At 34.0% G+C, this 23455-nt stretch overlaps 1 protein-coding gene across 1 annotated transcript in view; it reads right to left on the bottom strand.

The window, feature by feature from the left end:
- The window catches only part of DGKG (diacylglycerol kinase gamma), a 227074-nt gene that overhangs the window by 144390 nt on the left and 59229 nt on the right, over nucleotides 1-23455 (bottom strand). Inside the window, exons 15-18 of the mRNA XM_031968754.1 lie at nucleotides 22995-23000; nucleotides 18944-19033; nucleotides 12719-12808; nucleotides 6709-6801 (exon numbers count right to left, since the gene is read on the bottom strand). Of these exons, the coding sequence (XP_031824614.1) occupies nucleotides 6709-6801; nucleotides 12719-12808; nucleotides 18944-19033; nucleotides 22995-23000 (279 nt within the window). The remainder of the gene's footprint in view (nucleotides 1-6708; nucleotides 6802-12718; nucleotides 12809-18943; nucleotides 19034-22994; nucleotides 23001-23455) is intronic.

Raw genomic sequence — 23455 nt, 5'->3', positions numbered from 1 at the left:
AAGACATAAATATTAGGTATTGCAATCATCTTGTCAAGAATATGAATGATTTTGTCAAATGATTCTCTCAAGTCAAGATAAAGTATCCATAATGTTTCCTTGATTAATTAATGCGATAACTGTAAAAAAGAAATAGGAATATCTGTCTGAGACATTTGTGATGAAATCACATGAGCTCTGTGTATTTTTGTAATGCTCACTAATCAACTTTTTAACAATATATTTTTTGAAAAGAATCAAGTTAAAAGTCATTGATCTATAATTCACAGAATTTACTTTTTCTTTTTGAAAAGTGAAACATTTGCTCCTTTATTGTTCTGAAGTTTGAACCTTATTCCTCCACAATTTTAAAAAAGATAACTGATAATAGCTCAACAATCAACTTTATCTCTTCTTTCTGTACCTTGGGATATGGTTCTTTTAGACCTGCTGATTTGAATTCCAATTGAAATTCAAGAGCACATTTATCATCACTAATATTCTTTGGTTGTAACTTCCTATTAGTCATTTTCTTCTGTTGTATATAACACACCGATAAATTTTTTGGTAGAAAAATGGAAATTAAACAATAGCTTAAAGCTTCTGACTTCTCTCTGAAATGCTTTATCCTTGTCTTCTCTCCACTAAACAGTGATTCTATCCTTTTTGAGGGGATTCTACTCTTTTCCACAAATCTATAATTTGAGTCTGTAGTCTTATTTCCTAAGATATTGAAGCCATAATTGTAGGACCCAAAGAGACTTACAGTGGTTTCGTTATCAATTTCTTAAAATCTATTCCACCTGGACTCATAAGACTTCATGAAGAAGTGATGGTAAAAATTGAGAATGTGGATTACAATTGTGTCCTATACAGTAGATCACAAGTTGTTATAATTTCTAATGTTTTTTTGGGGCGTCTCTGGGTAAAATGCTTTTAAAATTTATGATATGGCTTGGACTTGTTAGTTTGAGTGATATATATTATCCATACCTGGGATACGTACATTGAGCTAATCCTAGGAGATTTAAGCAGTGAGTTTCCAGGATTTTCGCAAATTCCTGGTTTTTATCTGTCCAATGTCTTTCCTTGACCTGTTTTTCAACTGTTAAAAAAAAAACCCTCAGATATTTTACCTCTTCTATTTTTTCTTCCAATATTTCTTTTCTATTGTTGCTTCATTTCTTTTTACTCTATTTTAGTTTTTAGTGTTTCTAATAGTTGGGAAATTATTACTTCTTCTTTTAAATGATTATTCTTCTAAATCTTTTCTCCAGAGTTTTTCTTTCATTCTTTAAAAAAATCTCTTGCTTCATTTTTTCTAGGTATTTATAATAGTCTTTGAAAAAATCCTTTTCTTGTCGAATCTCTTCTTAAAGTTGTTATAGTGATTTTTGGCTTGGATTTCTAGATTTCCATTATTTTTTTTTTAACTCACTGGGGTCTTTTTCAATTTACCCATCACTTTGCCTTTATTTCCTTAGTGTAATACTAGTTTTTTTCCAGTCTCAAATTGGGTCCCCTAGGTTTTTGTGCTGATTTCTATCTTCCATTGTTGGATCTCTTTGATATCTGAAGTTTAGAACACTAATCTAAACATTAAAAATTTAGGTATTTCATGAAATTTTGGATATCTGGATACCTGGAGTCCTGAGACACTTAGGTTGTATCAATATGAGCAATGATGTACTATAGTGGTCCATAATTCTTCCCAGGGCTTCTAAGGTCCTCACTCTGGCAATCACCTTGGAGTTTTCTTGGGGAAACTTTCATTCTTGCTACATCTATACCTAGGCTATATGTGACCCTGACCCATACTTGGCTATATAGGTAGGATGCTAGTTTGTTTGCCTGACTTTGTAGTTGCCCCCTTTCCTATTGCTTGTGAGCTTTTGGCTGAAATTTTGTTTTTCTTAATTTCTGCAGTGGAACACACAACTTATTCTTGATTCTCACGGGAATTTTTGATCTTTCAAAAATCTGGAATTTCAAGTTTTTGCTGAAGCAGAAATGTGAGATCTCGGTGGCTTGCAATTTTCTTGTGAAATAGGCAGTAAAATTTTTCATAATGAAAAATATTAAATATCATAATAAAAATTTCAGTGCTAAAGAGTTTGAATGCCTTATTCAGGGTCAAATGTCTAGTACACGTCAGATCTCCACATCCAGAGCCCTTTCTACTCTATGGCCAATTTGATATGTATTTGGCGCCTATTACAAGCAATGTTATGTTTTAGGTATTAGATCCATATAAAGATTAATAGAACATTGAGTCTGCCCACAAAGAACTTGCAGTTCAGAAGTTACAATACAAGGTATCACTTTTAGTTTAGTTTTTTTTTTTTAAAGAAAAGGGGATTATTTAGTTATAATATAAGTGTGAAAAATGACCTCAATCAATGGATGGTGTTTTTGAGTCAGGAACTTTTGCAATAAATGTGGGAGGTAATAAAAGAGATTGAGATTTAAGATGAAACAAGAGTCTGAAGGAGATGGATTTTTCTTTCCTTTCTTAGTGATCTTAAACATAGAATTTGAAGTTGAATAATCATTTCAGTCATCTAAATGAAGTTGTGGCTCTGATTTATTTTAATTTTAAATGGAGGTGAAGAGGGAAATCAAGGAATAGATAGGATTGCTGCTTGGGATTCTAGATGATATAGAAGATACTGTGTCAAACTTGAAATCAGGAAGACCTGACTTCCTACCTCAGATACTTACTAGCTGTGTGATCCAGAGGAAATCTATTAGCATCTCTCAGATTAAGCTTCATCAATAAAATGGGTATAATTTTAGCACTTACATCAGAGGATTGTTCGAAGAAACAAATCAATGAGACTGTATCTATTTATCTACACACACACACACACACACATATATATATATATATATATATATATATGTATAACTCCTCTCTCTTTTTTTATGTTGGCATCCAATAGAACAGTTACTCTTCTATCTTTGTGGCATCTTCAGATTTGATTAGTATACCCTCAATGTTTTATGCAAATGAATGATAAGAATATTACACATCACAAGTCAAACATAAATCTGTGGGCACTCCTCTAAGGATCTCTGTAAAACATCCCATAGAAAAAGGTATGAGTTCTGTGGTTTGGTCATTTACTCAGTTGTCTATTGACTAGCTAACATCTCCCCTGTTTTGTTGTAAGGCATATCATGAGACACTCTGTCAAATGATTCACTCAAATCAAGTTAAAATATCCATAATATTTCCTTGATTTATTCATCCAATTACTATTCAGAAAATAAAAGAAAATTAGAAAAACCTGTCTGGGACTTTTTGTTTGTAAATGTTCACTAACCAACTCTTTATTTTATTTTGTTTTTTGCTAAGGCCATTTTCCAGTTTTATTCAGGCAAGAATTAAGTGACTTGCCCAGGGTCACACAGCTAGGAAGTGTTAAGTGTCTGAGACAAGATTTGAACTTAAATCCTCCTGATTTCAGGGCTAGTGCTCTATCCACTGTACCACCTAGCTGCCCCTAATCAACCCTATATTGATAGGTTTTAGAATTTTAATAGGAATCAAATTCAAAATCATTGGCCTTTAATTCACAAACTTCCTCCCATATTTAAAAAAAATTGAGATTTTTCTCTTCTGTAGTGTGTATAACCAGGCCAGCTAGTGGTGTAGTGAATAAAAGTACTGCACTGGAGTCAGAAAGACCAGAAAGACCACAGTTCAAGTCTGAACTCAAGATGCTTGTTAGTTGGGTGATCCTGGGCAAGTCACTTAACTCCTGCCTGAATAAAACTGGAAAATGGCAGTATCTTTGCCAAGGAAACCCCATGGGCAGGTGATCCATGGAGTCATTAAGAGTTGGACATGACTGAATAATTGAACAACAAGTATGTATCTCCACAATTTTTCAAAAGAATTGATAGCAGCTCAATGATCACATCCATCTCTTCTTTTTGTGATCCTGAAATATGTTTCATTTAGACCTGCTGACTTAAAATATTGAAATTGAAAGTCAAGAGCACAATTTTCATATTTTCTTAGATTTCAGTTTCCTTTTAGCCATTTTTTTCTGTTATTGACAATACTCCAATATTTTGGGGAAGGAGGAAAATGAAACAGTTAGTTGAACATTTCTGACTTCTGTCACATTTTATCCTTGTTTTTTCCCTCATCCTGAGCAATTATTCTATTCCTTTTATGATTCCACTCTTTCCCACAAATCTCTCAATATTGCCTATTGCTCTGGAGCTATATATAGTTCTGTGTCCCAAGGATAGTTACAGCAACTTCATCATCAGCTCCTTATAGATCTATTCCATCTGGACTCACAGGACTTCATGCTGAAGAGGTGGTAAAAATGGAGAATGTGGATTGTGATACTGTCCTAGATAACTGATAACAAGTTAGCATCTATCTTTAACGATGGGTATCTGGGTAAATATGCCTTCAAAGCCTATGCCTAATGACTAAAGATCAATGTCTTTAAAGCCTTGGTTTGAGTGATATGCCTGGGATACACCCAGATAATGCTCTGTTGAGTAACATATATACTGTTTGTTTATATACCTAGTTTTATTTTAATTTTAACATTACTCAAAGATTAGTTTCCTGGAAGGTGAGAAAAATCACTCATTGTTTTAAAGACCTAATTCTTGTATTTATACTTTATATGTACAAGTTTTGGACTTGCCCAAGCTTATCTCTGCAAGGAATTATAAAGAAAATCCAATGGAGAAATGTAACCTAAAACCCCAAACCCATTAGTATTTGAGTCTGCCTATTGGGGGGAGATCAATTCTCCTTATATACTGGGAAATGGGGCAGAGTTTTATAAAGTATGATAGACTTCAGTTTCCTCAAGTTTTTTTTTTGAGTTTTTTTTCAATTCACTAGAAGCTAGATGGGTATTTTTAGTTTTTAGCTTTGAGTTTTGCCAACTTTACTTCAGGTTCTGGGAAGTAGCCAGCATGAGAGGAGTTGACAGCCTCCATCATGTCTTAGTTTCCAACTTGCTACATCAGAGTTTCCTCTTGGCTAAGATCTGGGACTTACTCTTGGTTGAGTTGCATTACCTTGGCTCCCAATAGGAGAGCTTCTTCAGTCTCTATTATCTGTTATATATTCTTCCTTGTTTATTCTCTCTGATTTCTGTGACTATCAAACTGGCTCATGTCACCCTTGACTCTCTCATACCCCATAACAAACAGTTGTGATTTAAACTTTGCAATATCTCTCAAATATGTTCCCTTCTAGCCTCTGGCCCCGACATTACCTAATGTAGGACCTCATCTTTTCATACTCAGACTATTGCAATAACTTCTGGGGGTTGGGAGGAAGAATGATCTTCCTGCCTCAAGTCTTTCCCCCTCCAATCCATCCTCCATTCAACCATCAAAGTGATTTTCCTAAAGTGCAGGACCAATCACATCAAACTCTTCCTCCAGAACCCCATTCAATAAACTCTAGTGCTTCCCTATTTCCTCTAAGAGCAATTATAAAATGCTCATTAGACATTTAAGGACCTTTATTACCTGGCCCATCTTACCTTTCCAGTTTTTTTGCAACTGACTCCCCAGCACATACTCTTCAGTTCAGTGACACTGGCCTCCTGGTTGCTCTACACATCTGGGCATTTTCTCTGACTGTTCTCCACATCTGGAATGCTTTCTATCCTTTATTCTAATTCTAGACCTCTCCAGCTTCCTTTTTGTCCCAACTAAAATACCACTTCTTGGGGAAAGCCTTCCTCAATACCTCTTAATTGCAGTGTGTTCTCTTATTAATCATTTCCTATTTTTCCTATATATATACATATATATATATATGTACACATTATATAACATATTTATTTGAATGGTGTATCATTAGATTGTGAACTAGTGAAGGGCAGGGGCTGTCTTTTACCTCTTTTTGTATCCCCAAAGCTTAACTCAGTGCCTGAAACACAATAGGTGTTTAATAAATATTTATTAAATTGAATTGAACTGGAAAAATGGGTTTCCCTACTTATTGCTATGTGTATTCACCATGGAAGTGATATTTGATAGGAAAAGGGTTGTGTCTTGGATATAAATAATGCTGGCCTCTAGCTTCTCCCCATAATGAACAGTGATCAGAAATTAGCTTGCAATGGAAAAACCATATGCCCTAGGCTAACAGTTTTTAAGGGAGCAGAAGGGATGTAATTCTAGTCTATAGCTCTCTGAGGAGAATGGAGTGGCCAAGCTTCTGCCCCACCCCACCCCAACTTCCTGCCTCCCCTCAAAGTCTCTCTTGGAGAAAGATGGAGAAGAGACCAGAGAATGTCTGTTCTCCATCATGTCAAGCCCCATTTGAGGGCAAAACCCTTGACACATTTCCAAACAGTCCAACTTTGAAATATTGTATTTCCTTCCATTTCCACTGAAACCTCTAAACAATGATTAAACCAGTGGCTAAACAGAGACTAGATCAAAGATATAAAGCTGACAAAACCTATAATGTACAAAATACAACTTTTAAAATTACTAGAAATGATGGGAAAATGCCAGAGGATCAAATAATTTGGCTAAGAAATATAAATAAAAATATATTAAAATGGGGGGACACCATAGGAGGGACAAAAATTTCTAAAATAAATTTATTTCATAAAAGAAATCTGAATGATATAAAAACAAAAGCAAATGATAACATTTATTTTAAAAATAGAAAAAAGAATATGATTAAGAAATTTAAAAGGGAAGCTTCAGGGCACACTACTGTACCTCCTCATCTGCATCTTTAATTGAAGGACAGGATTCAACCTTCTTTAGAGCATCATCAGTGCATGAATCAGGGGTTTCTTCTTTTTCTTTCTTCTTTGAGGAAAGAGAAAAAAAGATTACAAGCATTGAACACAATAAATATTACCATCTATAGCTAATACAAGTGAACAGAATGGAAGCAATAAGGACAAAACATCCTATGGTTTGGTGAAGTACTTTTCTTAGAAGAGATTGGTCCACTAGAGACCACAAAAGGTCTCAATAGGTTTTTCCTGGGGCTCATTAGGTTACTTCCCATACTTGGTTTTACAACCATGTAGTTTTCCTACATAGGCTGTAAGTCATGTGTAGAGGGAACACTGAGATGCAAAAAATGAAAAATGAGAGATAATATCAGGTACAATTTTTGGCTTTGTTCATGAACAGAAATTGATGATGAAAAGCATTCACTTCTGTCTAATCATTTAATTTGGAAAAAAAGAATGGTAGAAACAGAAAACAGTAATGTGGAAACGGAAGACTGAACATCAAAGCAAAATTGAAAGAAAAAACTATTTTTCATTCGTTTTTAAAAAAATTACTTTTCTGAACTTAAAAATAAGAGTATTTCTGTATACACAATAGCACAAAACACATGCATATGAAACTCTGAATTTCTACTTTATGCTACTTGCTTTTTTTTTTTAAAAAAAAGAATACAATTTCAACATGTTACTTTTAAAACTATCCTTCTTGAAATGACCAGCAGGATGAATACAGAGAGGCTTGGAAAGATTTACATGAACTGATGCTGAGTGAAAAGAGCAGAACCAGGAGATCATTATACACTTCAACAATGATACTGTATGAGGATGGATTCTGATGGAAGCGGATTTCTTTGACAAAGAGACCTAATTCAGTTTCAATTGGTCAATGATGGACAGAAGCAGCTACACCCAAAGAACGAACACTGGGAAATGAATGTAAACTGTTTGCATTTTTGTTTTTCCTCCCGGGTTATTTATACCTTCTGAATCCAATTCTCCCTGAGCAACAAGAGAACTGTTCGGTTCTGCACACATATATTGTATCCAAGATCTACTGTAACCTATTTAACATGTATAGGACTGCTTGCCATCTGGCAGAGAGGGTAGAGGGAGGGAGGGGAAAAATCGGAACAGAAGTGAGTACAAGGGATAAGGTTGTAAAAAATTACCCTGGCATGGGTTCTGTCAATAAAAAGTTATTATAATAAAATAAATAAATAAATGCTTTAAAAAATAAATAAATAAAACTATCCTTCTTGCCTATTCTTCCTTCTCAACTCCTTCCCCTTTTCTCAATGCATTTAAAATATGGCTTGATGATCTTTGGGTGGATATTACATTGCTAAGCTCTCCTTCTACCATGTTACCCAATAAAAAAAGCCCCACAAGAAAAGGAAGATAAGACATCTACAAACAAAATGAACCCACATAGTGGCCATGACCCCTAAATGTATATCCCTTCTAGCATTTTGAGGTCATCATCTCTCTGCCAAAGATAACATACTGCATCACTGGTTTTCAGAAAACATAGTTGGTCATGGAGTCTTCAAGATGTTGTTTTTCCTTTAGAGTTCTCCTTCTTGCTACTGTTCATTTCACTCTGTGCCATTTGCTACTCTCCAGTACTCTCTGAAATAATGCCTCTCAGCATTTTTTATCATGCAAGAATATTTTTAATGTTCTATACCACAATCTGTTCAGCCATTCCCCAAAGAATCAGGTTTCCTATTGGATTCTAATTTTTTTGAAAAATTTTCTGAAATAAGAATGGAAAAATGGGTGGATAGGGAAGCAAAGGGTAGGGGAAGAAGAGGAGGGAGGGATTCAATGGAACAGGGAGGTAAAGTAATAACAAGGCAAGTTAAGGAGCAGAATTAAAGTAAAGAGTTAGTAGAGATAGAAAAGATTATGTACATGGGGAGAGGAGGTGTGTGAGTATATATGTGTATGTATATATCTACATATGTATACATAAGTATATCCTTTCTTAACTACAGTCTGCAGGGAGGTAGTGAGGAATGAGAGAGGAAAAAAAAAGAATAAAGTAAAAAAAGTACGCAGCAGAGAACAAAAAAACCCACCCAATTTACAAAAAAGTAAAGAAAAACAGATATCGAAGAATTTAATTTCTTCTACTAATATATACTTTCTTGAACTGGTAATTTTTTGTTATATATCTTGAATCCTTCCTGATGTTCTGCTGAGCACATAACAACATGCCTTTTTGTTTTGTTTTGTATTCCTTTGCAGTTTTTCTGTTTTCTTATTCTGTTTTTTTAAAATAAAATGCATTTTTAAAAAATAGAAAAATGTTCCATTTTAATTTTTTTTAAGAGTTAGGAAATTTTTTGTGATTGCAACTAATTCTTTCCTGGTATTATATTCTCTTTTAACATTCCCCTCTTCCCTTCTTTTCCATGTTGTGTTTAAGTTACAATTGTACTAAGCTTTTTGTGTTTCTACCTTTATTCTTTCGTCTGCAAAACAGACAAACAAGGTTCAGCTGACTGGTCTTCCCATCTATTTCTTCATGCTTGTATGCATTTCTTTTTTTTTTTTTCATGGTGGCAACTGCTATTACACCCAGAGAGTCTTTTTTTTTAAATTTAATAGCCTTTTATTTACAGGATATATGCATGGGTAACTTTACAGCATTAACAATTGCCAAACCTCTTGTTCCAATTTTTCACCTCTTACCCCCCCACCCCCTGCCCCAGATGGCAGGATGACCAGTAGATGTTAAATATATTAAAATATAAATTAGATACACAATAAGTATACATGACAAAAACGTTATTTTGCTGTACAAAAAGAATCAGACTCTGAAATATTGTACAATTAGCTTGTGAAGGAAATCAAAAATGCAGGTGTGCATAAATATAGGGATTGGGAGTTCAATGTAATGGTTTTTAGTCATCTCCCAGAGTTCTTTTTCTGGGCATAGCTGGTTCAGTTCATTACTGCTCCTTTAGAAATGATTTGGTTGATCTTGTTGCTGAGGATGGCCTGGTCCATCAGAACTGGTCATCATATAGTATTGTTGTTGCTTGTATGCATTTCTTCTCATTTTTGAGATATAGTTGGTTCCATCCCTTCTTCCTACTTTCTTCATTACTTTATTTCTTTAATTCTCTTCTCTTTCTTCCATTTCATCCCTTCTCCCTCTACAATATGATCCAATCTTAGATCCTCTGTTTTTTAATTACTATATTAATACTTTTTCATGATATTAAAGTTCTGACGGCAGATTTACTTTTCATTCCCACATCAGAATGTTAGCACATCATCATAACACAGATCATTACAATTATTCAAGTAAACATACTTTTCTAAGTTTCACTTGACTCTTCTAAGTCTCACTTGACTCTTCTATTTACATTTCAAAGTTCCTACTTAAGTCTGGCATTTTCATAAAAAATCCTCAAAAGTCTTCTGTTCCATTTCCTCCTGAAATATGCTCAATTTTCCAGGGAAGTTATTCTCAGTTATAATTATTTTGTTGTTTAGTTGTTCTAGTCATGGCTGACTCTTTATGATTTCATTTGTGTGTTGTTGATTTTTTTTTTTGGCAAAGATACTGGAGTGATTTGCTGTTTCTTCCTCTGGCTCATTTTGTAGATAAAGAAACTAAGGGAAACAGTGTTAGATGACTTGCCCAGGCTCACATAGCTGTATATCTAGTTGTGTCTGAGGCTTGATTTGAACTCAGGAAGATGAGTTTTTCTGGCTCTTGGCCCAGTACTCTATCCACTTCACCACCTGTCTTTTAGGTTTTAGAATACAGTACTTTAAAATCTCCCCCGTTTATAGTAGAAGTTGCTGCATTTTGAGCATTTCTTACTATGGAGGCCTGGTAATTGAATTCTTCTTTCCGGAAGAACTCTAGATTTTGTACGTAATATTACTGGGACTTTTTCTTTTGGTGATTCAGGAGGAATTGATGGATTTTTTTTTTCAGTCTGCACAGAATTATATAGTGCTTTAAGTTTTTAAAGATGCTTTACATATATTACATTTGATCTCAATAACTCTGAGAGAAAGTTGTTATTATATCCATTTATCAGATGAGGAAATGGAGAGTCAAAGATTAAGTGAGTTCACCTGATTCATACAGCTAGTGAGCACCTGAAGCTAGAATTCAACTCAAATATCCCTGACTTTGGCAGATGAAGGAATGCTCTATGTCATTTTTTGATTAGAGAAATACAAATTACAACAACTCTGAAGCAACATCTCATACTTATCAGATTGGTTAACATGATCAATAGGAAAATGATAAATGGTGGAGAGGATGTAGGAAAACTGGAACATCAATGCATTGTTAGCTGAGTATTGTGGTCTGATCATTCTTAAGAGCAATTTGAAACTATGCCCAAAGGGCTAAAAAACCACACATACTCTTTGATCTATGTCTGTGTCCCAAAAAGATAAAAAAGGAAAAGGTCCTATATGTATAAAAATTTATAATAGCTCTATATGGTAGCAAAGAATTGGAAATTGAAGGGATGCCCATCAATTGGCGAATGTCTGAACAAGTTGTGATATATGACTGTGATGGAATACAACTGTGCTATAAGAAATGATGATCAAGATGCTTTCAGAAAGACCTGGAAAGACTTACACGGACTGATGCGAACTGAAGTGAGAAAAACCAGGAAAAGATTGTACATAATAACAGGAATGTTGTACAATGATCAAATATGAATGACTTAATATTCTCAGCATTACCATTATCTAAGCCAAAGATGAAGGATTTATGATGAAAAATATTATTCACTTTCTGAGGAAGAAAAGTGTGGATACAGATGAAAGTATAGGTTTAAAAAAACCTATTTTTCTTATTTTTTCCTCTTTGGTCAATGTTGTCTTTTGCAACATGAGTAATACAACATGATAGGGACTTTCTGTGATAATGACTCACATAGAAATATGTTTTTCATGACTGCACATGTATGGGCAAAGTATGGAAAGGAATGTTGGGAGAGAATATGGAAATCAAAATTTTAAAAAATGAACACTGAACATTTTTTTACTTGCAATTGAGAATGATATTTTAAAAAGAAAATTAGGAGTATCTATCTGTCATTGTTGGGGATGAAATTATGTGGGTTCTGTGTAATCATTACTTCCTTTGGTAAGTGTTCACTCAACAATTCTTTCTTGACAGGTGATTCATAGACATTTGCTCATCTATGCTTTTGTAGTATGTATCTCCACTGTCTTTTAAAAGACAACTAATAGTAACTCAACAATCCAATCTACTTGTCCTTTCTCTATCCTGAGATCCAGTTTATTTATACTTGTAGACTTTAATTCTCAACTGAACGTCAAGAGCATAATGATTATCATTTGACTTTCCTTGGACTTCAGTCCTCTAAGCCATTTTTGTTCAATCATTACCATTCATGGATAATTTTCTTTGGCAGAAAATCAGAAACAAAATCAGCATTGAAAAGTTTCTGGCTTCTGTCACATTTTGTTCTTGTCTTCTCCATCCTGGCAGTGGTTCTAATCTTCCTTTGATTCTATTTTTTGTTTCTTACTTGACTTTGTGTCCTATCTAAGGCATCACAGCCACAGTTTCTAAGGACATCTTAGAAATGCCATTTTTGCTCCCATTTCCACTGCTACCTTTAAATAGAAATGGTGATTAAATCAATGGGAAAAATCTGATGAAAACATATTAATGTAAAAAATTTGAAAGATAAAAGTATTCCAGAAACATAATTTAAACATTAATTTCCATTAATGATGGGAGGATACCAGACAATAAAATAAATTGGAAAAGAATGCAAAAATAAAACATTTGGAGGGGGAACAATAGTATGGACAAATTCCAAATTTTGGTAAAATAAGCTCATTTTACAAAAGAGATGAAGCTGATATAAAAAAAAACAAAAGAAATCGACATTTATTTTAAAACTAGAAATAAGAGAAAATGCTTTATAAATTAAAAATGGATGTTTCAAGGAAAACTACATTACCTCCAATTCACTTGCTTCCTTGACTGAAGTACTGGGTTGGGAATCAGTTATGCCTTCATCAAAGATGGTCGTGTCCATGACTTCCATTTTCTTTTCATTTGAGAAAAGATATAGAGAAAAAGACCATAAATACTGAACATAATATATGTATATATAATATATCTATCACCATCAAAAGAAAAGCCAATACAATTGAAACAGAAGGAATCAACAAAGACCATGTCCTGTGATTTGGTCAAGCACTTTCCCCAGAAGACCTTGGTCCATTGGAGACCATGCAAAGTCTCAACTAGATTTTCCAGGGATTCTTCAAGTTATTTCCCCTGCTTCCCTTCATCTTAGCTTACATATACAAGCTGCATGTCATGTGTGGAAGCAGCAGTGATGTACCAAAAAAGTGAAAAATGAGAGATCAGATCCATGAATTGGCTTTGTCCATGAATATAAAGTGAAGATAATGTGGCATCAAAACTCACTTCTGTGTTATCATTTAATTCATAAAAAGAATGATAGAAACAGGAAACAGTAATGTGGAGGTGGAAGAGCAAACATTAAAGCAAAATTGAAAAAATTGAAAATTTTCATTCATTTTTTAAAATTAATTTTTCTTGTTGTGTACTTGAAATGATAGAAAAGAGCATTTCCATGTGCACAGTAGCACAAAAAGGAAGACTATATATGGAAACTATAAACCTCTACTTGCTTAAAAAATGATTTTTCATAGCTCTTTTCAACAATGATTCAGGCCAATTTTAATAAACTTGTGATGGAGACAGCCATCTGCATCCAGAAAGAGGACTGTGGGAATAAATGTGGATCACAACATAGTATTTTCACCTTTATTAATGTTGTTGTTGTTGTTTGCTTGTTTGGTTTTTTCCTTCTCATTTTTTCCCCTTTTTTAATCTGATTTTTCTTATACAGCATGATAATCGAGGAAATATGTTTAGAAGAACTGAACACGCTTAACCTATATTAGATTACTTGCTGTCAAGGGAAGTGGAAAAGTGGGGAGGAAGTGAGAAAAAGGTGGGAATACAAGGTTTTTCAGGGGTGAATATTAAAAACTATCTTTGCATGTATTTTGAAAAATAGAAAGCTATTATAAAAATGATTTCTACATGTCACTTTCAAAGCTGTCCTGCTTCCTTATTCTTCTTCTGAGTTTCCTTCTGTGTTCTCTTTTGTGCATTTAAAATACGGTTTAATGGTCTTTTTTGGCATGAGTATTGCTAAGCTCTCCTATCTTATTATGCCACAAGAGAAAGGAGAGAAAAACCCCTTATAACAAATAAGCATAATCAAATAAAACGAACCCCCACAGTGGTCATGCCTCTATGACATAGATCTCTTCTTGTTCTAAAATAAATAGCATAGATCATATCTAGATCATTATTTCTCTTGGAGAGGTAATGTTGCATTGTCCTCAGGAAACATAGCTTGTAGAGGGCCGCAGATGGTGGGGGTACTCTGGGTAAGGTATAAGACCCTTCAGCCCAGAGGGAACCTACTGACAACATCTGGTTTGGCTCCCCACTTCCCTTTCCCCCCTTCCTGAGAAGTCGAGGCCATGACCACCTGTGTTCTACTTGAAGCAAGGGATACTTACAATAAAGAGACATTTACATATCAATAGCAGGATGCTTATAGTTACCACTTGCTCAGTGTGATATGATGATGGAATGGTTCTCTAGTTGGCACATGCTTAGTGGGCTGAAATGATGTAATCATGTTGAGGTATTTAAGGGCTGAGAGGACTGAAAATAAGGACACTTCATCTATAACCATCCTGGTGCCTCTCCTGCCTCCTTCACTCCTCCACTAAGACCAAGGCTGGTCCTGAGATCCTCCAGAGAACTAGTTTGGACACTATAATAATTGGTCATTGAGTCTTCAAGATTTTGTTTTCCCTTTAGAGTTGTTTCTGTTCGCTTCACTCTGTGCCATTTCCTACTACTCAGTACTCTCTGAAATAATGCCTTTCAGCATTTCTTATCATACAATAAATAATATTGTTTTTTGGTCATATACCACAATCTGTTCAGCCATTTCCCAAATATCAGGTGTCCTGTTAGGTTATAATCCTTTGATTCTCCCTTTTAGAAAATTTTCTGAAATAAGGAAGGAGAGATGGGTGGACTGGGAAGAAAATGGTGAGAGAAGAAGACAAGGGTGGGATCCAGAGTGGGTGGAGTTTAAGTAATAGTGAAGCAAGGTAAGGAGCAGAATTAAAGCAAAGAGTCAGCAGGGATAGAAAAGACATGTGTATATGGGGTGGAGGGGTGAGTTGTGTGTATATATGTATGTGTATGAATATATCTACAAATATATACATAAATATAGTCTTTCTTAACTATAGTCTACCTTGGGCTGGTAGAGGGATGAAAAAGGGAAAAAAGAATAAATTTTAAAAGTGTGCAGCAGAGAACAAAAGAACGATTTACAGAGAAATAAAGAAAAAATGGATACTAATGAATCTAATTTCTTCTACTAATATATATGCTTTCATGAACTGGTAATTTGTTGTTTGATATTCTGAATTCTCCCTGATGTTTTGCTGGGCACATGATAACGTTCTCTTTTGTTTGTTTTGTATTCTTTTCCTGTTTTTCTGTTTTCTTATTCTGTTTGTTTACATAAAATAAAAATTTGAAAAATGAAAAATGTCCCATTTTAATTCTTTTTAAGAATTAGAAAATTTGTTTTGATTGCAACAATTCCTTCCCTGCTCTATTTTAATATTCACTTCTTCCTTACTTTCCCGTGTGTTTAAAATATAACTATACTATACTGTTTGTGTTTCCATGTTTATTCTTTTATCTGTTTCAGAAACCCAGGTCCAGCTGATGACTGGTCTCCCCATCTCTTTCTCCATGCTTGTATTTATTTCTTCTCATTTATCACAATTATGAGATGTAGTTGATTGGTTCTATCCCTTCTTCCTTCCTTCTTCACTACTTTATTCCTTTGAATCCCCCTTTTTGTTCTTCCATTTTATCCACCCTCCTCCAAGAAGATGATCCATTCTTAGGTCCTCTGTTTTTCTTATATAATTCTCTTAATAAATTTTTGTGATAATAAAGTTCTAATGGGAGATTTAATTTTTCCTTCCCATATCAGAATGTTAGCACATCATCATTATAACCCATCTCATTCCAATTATTCAAGTAAGCTTACTTTTCTAAATTTCACTTGACTCTTCTATTTACATTTAAAGGTTCCAAATCTGGCATTTTCAACAGAAATCCTTGAAAGTATTTTGTTTTTATTTCCTCCTGAAATATGCTCAACTTTTCAGGGAAATTATTCTTAGTTATAATCTATTTTTGTTGTTCAGTTGTTCTACTCATGGCTGACTCTTCATGATCCCATTTGTAGTTTTTTTGGCTTTTTTTGGCAAGGATACTGCAGTGATTTGCTATTTCCTTCTCCAGCTCATTTTATGGATGAAGAAACTGAGGGAAACAGAGTTAAGTGACTTGCCCAGGGTCACACTGCTAATATGTGTCTGAGGTTTGATTTGAACTCAGGAAGATGAGTTTTTCTGACTCTTGGCTTGGTATTCTATCCACTTTACCACCTATCTTAAAAATATTTTAAAATCTCCTCTTTATAGTAGATATTGCTGCATTTTGAGCATTTCCTACTGTGGATTCCCAGTAACTTAATTACTTCTTTCTGGAGAACTCTGGATTTTATATATAATGTTATTGGGACTTTCTTTTTTGGAGATTCAGGAAAAAATTGATAGTTTTTTTTCAGTCTGCATAGAATCATATAATGCTTTATGAGATGCTTTACAAATATTACATTTGATCTTCTCAACAACTCTGAGAGGAAATTTGATGAGAAAACAGAGAGTCAAAGATTAAGTGAGTTCCCCTGATTCATACAGCTGGTGAGCACCTGAAGCTAGAATTCAACTCAAGTATCCCTGACTTTGGCATATGAAGAAGTGCTCTAAGTCATTTTTTGATTAGAGAAATACAAATTACACCAACTCTGAAGCACCATCTCACACCTATCAGATTGGTTAATATGATCAATAGGAAAATGATAAATTGTAATGTTCTTCTCTAAAACATAGTGTTCTCCGGGAGCAGGTTTCTTGGGGGTTTCTGGAGGCAGCCTCCTTTCTGTTCAATATAATAATTACCTCAAATGCAGCAAGGAATTAAAGTCCAAATCCTTTATTTTCTCTTTCAAGTATTGTCTCCTTCCTTGGGCCTGATTAACTTTCTTAGAAGCCTCTCTCTCTCCTTGGTTCCAAGAGTTCTTGCTGCTAGTCCTTTGCCTCTCTAGCTTTAGCCTCCAGCCAGCACAAAGGTAGAAAATGTAATGAATCTGTCTCTGCCTCTGAGAGTGGGTTTGTCCTCTCTGACTTATGAATCTCCGAGACCAAATCCTGGCTTGTGAATCTTGTGGAACTCTAATAAGTACTAAGTACATTAGTGAGCTAGAGAACTGTTAAGCACTATGCTAAATTAGATAACTGACTTAGCACCTTGTAAGAATTCTAACAATAAATGGAGGAGAGGATGTAGGAAAACTGGGACATCAATGCATTGCTAGCTGAGTATTGTGGTCTGATCATTCTGAAGAACAATGTGAAACTATGCCCAAAGGGCTAAAAAACCACACATACCCTTTGATCTAGCAATACTACTATTAGGTCTGTATTCCAAAGAGATAAAGAAGGAAAAGGTCCTATATGTATCAAAATTTATAATAGTTCTATATGGTAGCAAAGAATTGGAAATTGAAGGGATGCCCATCAATTGGCGAATGTTTGAACAAGTTGTGATATATAATTGTGATGGAATGCAATTGTGCTATAAGAAATGATGATCAAGATGCTTTCAGAAAGAGCTGGAAAGACTTACACGGACTGATGTGAACCGAAGTGAGAAAAACCAGGAAAAGATCGTACATAATAACAGGAATATTGTACAATGATCAGATGTGAATGATTTACCTATTCTCAGCAATACCATTATCTAAGCCAAATATGAAGGATTTATGATGAAAAACATTATTCACTTTCTGAGAACAAAAAGTATGGATACAGATGAAAGTATAGGTTTAAAAAAACCTCTATTTTTCTTATTTTTCCTCTTTGGTCAATGTTTTCTTTTGCAACATGAGTAATACAACATGATAGTGACTTTTTGTGATAATGACTCACATAGAAATAAGTTTTTCATGATTGCACATGTATGGGCAAAGTATGGAAAGGAATGTCAGGAGAGAATTTGGAAATCAAAATGTTAAAAGATGAACGTTGAACATTTTTTTTTACTTGCAATTGAGAATGATATTTTAAAAAGAAAATTAGGAATATCTGTCTGGCATTGTTGGGTATAAAATTATGTGGTTTCTGTGTAATCATTACTTCCTTTGGTAAGTGTTCACTCAACAATTCTTTCTTGACAGGTGATTCATAGACATTTGCTCATCTATGCTTTTGTAGTATGTATCTCCACTGTCTTTTAAAAGACAACTAATAGTAACTCAACAATCTAATCTACTTGTCCTTTTTCTATCCTGAGATCCAGTTTATTTATACTTGTAGACTTTAATTCTCAACTGAACGTCAAGAGCATAATGATTATCATTTGACTTTCCTTGGACTTCAGTTCTCTAAGCCATTTTTGTTCAATCATTACCATTCACGGATAATTTTCTTTGGCAGAAAATCAGAAACAAAATCAGCATTGAAAAGTTTCTGGCTTCTGTCACATTTTGTTCTTGTCTTCTCCATCCTGGCAGTGGTTCTAATCTTCCTTTGATTCTATTTTTTGTTTCTTACTTGACTTTGTGTCCTATCTAAGGCATCGCAGCCACAGTTCCTAAGAACATCTTAGAAATGCTATCTTTGCTCCTATTTCCACTGCTACCTCTAAATAGAAATGGTGATTAAATCAATGGAAAAAATCTGATGAAAACATATTAATGTAAAAAATTGGAAAGATAAAAATTATTCTGGAAATGATGAGAGGATACCAGATAATAAAATAAATTGGGAAAAGAAATGTAAAAATAAAACATTTGGAGGGGAAACAATAGTATGGAACAAATTTTAAATTCTGGTAAAATAAGCTCATTTTACAAAAGAGATGAAGCTGATATAAAAAACAAAAGAAATCGACATTTATTTTAAAACTAGAAATAAGAGAAAACGGTTTTATAAAGTAAAAATGGATGTTTCGAGGAAATCTATCTTACCTCCGATTCACTTGCATTCTTGGATGAAATCCTGGGTTTGGAATCAGCTATGGTACCCGCAGCAATGGTCATGGCCTTGATTTCCTCTTTCTTTCATTTGAGGAAAGATAAAGAAAAAAAGACCATAAATACTGAACATAATATATGTATATATATAATATATCTATCACCATCAATACAACAGCCAATACAATTGAAACAGAAGGAATCAACAAAGACCATGTCCTGTAGTTTGGTCAAGCACTTTCCCCAGAAGACTTTGGTCCATTGGAGACCATACAAAGTCTCAACTAGATTTTCCTGGGATTCTTCAAGTTATTTCCCCTGCTTTGCTTCACCTCAGCTTACATAAACAAGCTGCATGTCATGTGTAGAAGCAGCACTGATGTACAAAAAAAGTGAAAAATGAGAGAGAGGATCAGATCCATTAATTGGCTTTGTCCATGAATATAAAGTGAAGATAATGTGGTGTCTAAACTCACTTCTGTGTTATCATTTAATTCATAAAAAGAATGGCAGAAACAGGAAACAGTAATATGGAGGTGGAAGAGCAAACATTAAAGCAAAATTAAAAGATAGAAAAAATTGAAAAATTTCATTCATTTTTTAAAAATTAATTTTTCTTGTTCTGTACTTGAAATGATAGAAAAGAGCATTTCCGTGTGCACAGTAGCACAAAAGAAAGTCTGCTTTCTTATGGAATATATATGGAAACTATAAACCTCTACTTGCTTAAAAAAATGACTTCTCATAGCTCTTTTCAACAATGAGGTGATTCAGGCCAATTCTGATAGATGTGTGATGGAGACAGCCATCTGCATCCAGAAAGAGGACTGTGGGAATAAATGTGGATCACAACATAGTATTTTCACCTTTATTATTGTTGTTTGCTTGTTTGATTTTTTCTTTCTCATTTTTCCCCTCTTTTATCTGACTTTTCTTGTGCAGCACTATAATTGTGGAAATATGTTTAGAAGAATTATACATGTTTAACCTATATTGGATTATTTGCTGTCAAGAGAAGTGGAGAAGTGGGGAGGGAGGGAGAAAAATATGGGAATATAAGATTTTGTAAAGCGTAAATGTTGAAAATTATCTTTGCATGTATTTTGAAAAATAAAAAGCTACTATAAAATGTCTTCTACATGTTACTTTCAAAGCTGTCCTGCTTCCTTGTTCTTTTGAGCTTCCTTCTGTGTTCTCTTTTGTAATTTGAAATATGGTTTAATGGTCTTTTTTGGCATGAATATTGCTATATAAGATTTTTCAAGGGTGAATGTTGAAAATTATCTTTGCATGTATTTTGAAAAATAAAAATCTACTATAAAAGTGACTTCTACATGTTACTTTCAAAGCTGTCCTGCGCTTCCTTGTTGTTCTTTTGAGCTTCTTTCTGTGTTCTGCTATTGTTATTGCTAAGCTCTCCTTCTCTCATTATCTCAAAAGAGAAAAAAGAGAAAAAAAAACCCTTATAACAAATAAGCACAATCAAGCTAAATGAATCCACATAGCAGTCATGCCCCCATGACAAATATCTCTTCTTGCATCTCTAATTCATTATCTCTCTTTGAGAGAAAACATGCTGAATCACTAGTCCTCAGGAAACATAGGTGGTCATTGAGTCTCCAAGATTTTGTTTTTCCTTTAGAGTTGTCCTTCTTACTTCTGCTTGCTTCACTCTATTAATAAAGACTACCCAGTGTACTCTGAAATGATCTCAGCATTTTTTTTTTACAGTGCTTGGTATTCCATTGCATTTATATAACACAATTTGTTGAACCATTTTCCAATTGTTGATCATCTTGGGTTCTACTGTTGCTGCTGCTACTACTACTATTTTTTGTTGTTTTTTGTTGTCTTCTCCTTCTTGTTCTCCTCCATCTCCTCCTCCTTCTTGTTTTTGTTATTCTTCTTCTTCTTGCTCTTGTTCTTTTTGTTCTGGTTCTTGCGTTTGCTTTTTTTCTTCTTGTTCTTGTTCTTTTTGCTCTTGTTCTGTTTTTTCTTCTTCCCTGTTTCTTGCTGTCTCTATTTCATTCTTTCTCTGTCTCTTGTCTCTTTCTCTCTCTCCTCTCCACCTTCCCTTTCTTCTTTATTTTAATATCCTTTCAGGACTAGGAAATGTGTTTTGCTTGAAACTATTCCCTTTCTGGTAATGTCCTTTCTCTTTACCCTCCAACCTCTACTTCTTTGTATTGAATTTGATGTATTTCCATAACAAATTGTGTGTGTTATACATGTTCAGTCCTCTGAATGCTTTATATAAGAATGATGTTTAATGGATGCCTGTTTTCATTATTCAAGCCTCTATTTTATGCTTTTTCTTCTCAGTCACAATTATGAGAAAATTTTTCTCCTTTATACACAAGTATATTTGTTTTACTTTCCCTTCTTTTATCCCCATCATCAAATCATCAGAATTCATCTGCGACCAGTTCTGTCTTTTTTTGCAATGTTGTCTCAGTTCCCACTTCCACTGCCATGTATGAACAGACATTGTGAGCAAATCAAGAAAAAATATAATAAAACTATTTGATGAAAAAAATTTAAGAGATTAAAGTCTTTCAGAAATACAACTTTAAATATTATTGGAAATGATAAGAGAAATACCAGAGAATAAAGGGCAAATTAAAGCACTGATCAAATATAACATTATCAAGACAAACACCCTCACAAGCATTAAACAAGAAATTGCTTCTCAGAATTGCAAATAAAAACATTTAGAACAATTACAATATCCATTATATGTCTTCAAAGAATTTAGAGGAAAAGAATAAATCTGGATACAAATATATCAAAGTAAAGTTGTAATAATAAAGTATGGAATCCTGTGATCAAAAAGACTTAGATTATCTGGTCCAAGGCAAAACTAAAAAGTAATCAACTTTCAACAACTGATATATGGTTCTTGAGCTACCCTTGGAAAATCTGAAGTGAAATCCTTCTCTCTCAATTTTATTTTATTTTGAATTATAGTTTCACTAATCATATTTCTATTCCTCATACCTGTACAGCCTCAGACCTCTGGCTACACTCTATCCTAGTCATCTGGTCATGTATTCCCTTCCCTTCCACTTTTCTTTTTTCCTATCCCAAACCATTAATTGAATCATGCTACCATTGCTTCTAGAAATGACCAATTGACTGCTTTGTGACTCCACCCACCATACTTGAGACTTTCCAAGCCAAATTATTCTATGGCCTCAAATGAATTGTCTTCTGTCTTATAGTAAAAGTTCTTTTTTTAAAAAAATTATTTCATCTACCTTGTAACATTGAATGATGCTCTAACCTGCCTGATAAGCTTCAATTCAACAAGAAGTAACTCTAACCTGCTTGATAACTTCAATTGAACAGGTATTCCTCCCATAAATGTGTATGTTGCTAATATTTGTCTCAAGTTTAAAGAAGCTATTGTGAAATAAATAAACGTGTGATCATGCTACATCCTGTAGTCCTAGCTTACTCTTTCTCTACACTCATTTTAGTGGGAGAAAGAAGTTCAACAAAAGTCCTTGAAGACTATATTCTTTACAAGCATCCTAAATATTGTGGCAAGCTTCTGTTCTTAATAAAAGCAAATATGTTTCTTGCTTCTGACCACTGCCTATAATTTGGCAATTCTTAAGTCTCCTCCAAATACCACATTACTGGATTTTTTCCGATTATGTTCCATTACCATGTACTTTGGTTAACTCAGTTGCAGAGTTTCCCATCTTGACCTTTTTTTTTTTCTGTTTTTATTTGAGCATGATGTCCTATCATTTCAATTTTCTTCTCTCACAATGGATTCTTTTAAGAAGCATGGTTGTTCTAAAAAAGGTGGGGGATGTTAGACAGTGCTGTCAAGCAAGGTCCAGGTGAACAAAGTCTGGAGAAAGCATATGAAGTTGCTTTATTGGCTCAGACTGTGACAATTAGCTGATTGCCTCTTTAAAAAGCTGATTTGTTCAGTATTATTAAAAAAATTAATAACCTGTTCTTCGGAATATTTTGAAGTTTTGAGAAATGATTTTGGATGCAATGAGATATGTTGTATGAACAATAAACTCACCGTGACCTGAAAAAAATAAAAATTAAAAAAAGAATGTAAGTTCCTTGAGGATAGGTACTATTAATATTTTAAATTTGTACCTTCGGTACATAATACAATGCTTAGAATTATACAAACATTTAAAAAATCGTTCTTTTTTTATTTGGTTCATTCTTTAACTTCTTAATTCATTCACTATTTCTTTCTACCTCTACTATTACCATTGCTAGTAACAGAGTAGACACTCCACAGCTTATTATGGCAGGTTGCAAAAATTTATCATTTATGAAATAGCTAAGAAGTCATAATCAAAGGTACAAAACTATGTAGCAGAAACCCAGTAATCATCCTGTATGAATTAACAGATAGCTCTCTACTACAGATATAAGCACTTGTGTTTTTATAAATTTGACAAATAAAGTCTATTGCACTTAGAGCACTATCAAAGACAGAAGTGTTGTACATAATTGATGAGACATAAG

This window comes from Sarcophilus harrisii, chromosome 4 (genome assembly GCF_902635505.1).
Source record: "Sarcophilus harrisii chromosome 4, mSarHar1.11, whole genome shotgun sequence".
NCBI classification, from domain to species: domain Eukaryota; kingdom Metazoa; phylum Chordata; class Mammalia; order Dasyuromorphia; family Dasyuridae; genus Sarcophilus; species Sarcophilus harrisii.
The sequence above is the reverse complement of the archived record's forward strand: the minus strand, read 5'-3'. Positions and strand labels throughout refer to the sequence as shown.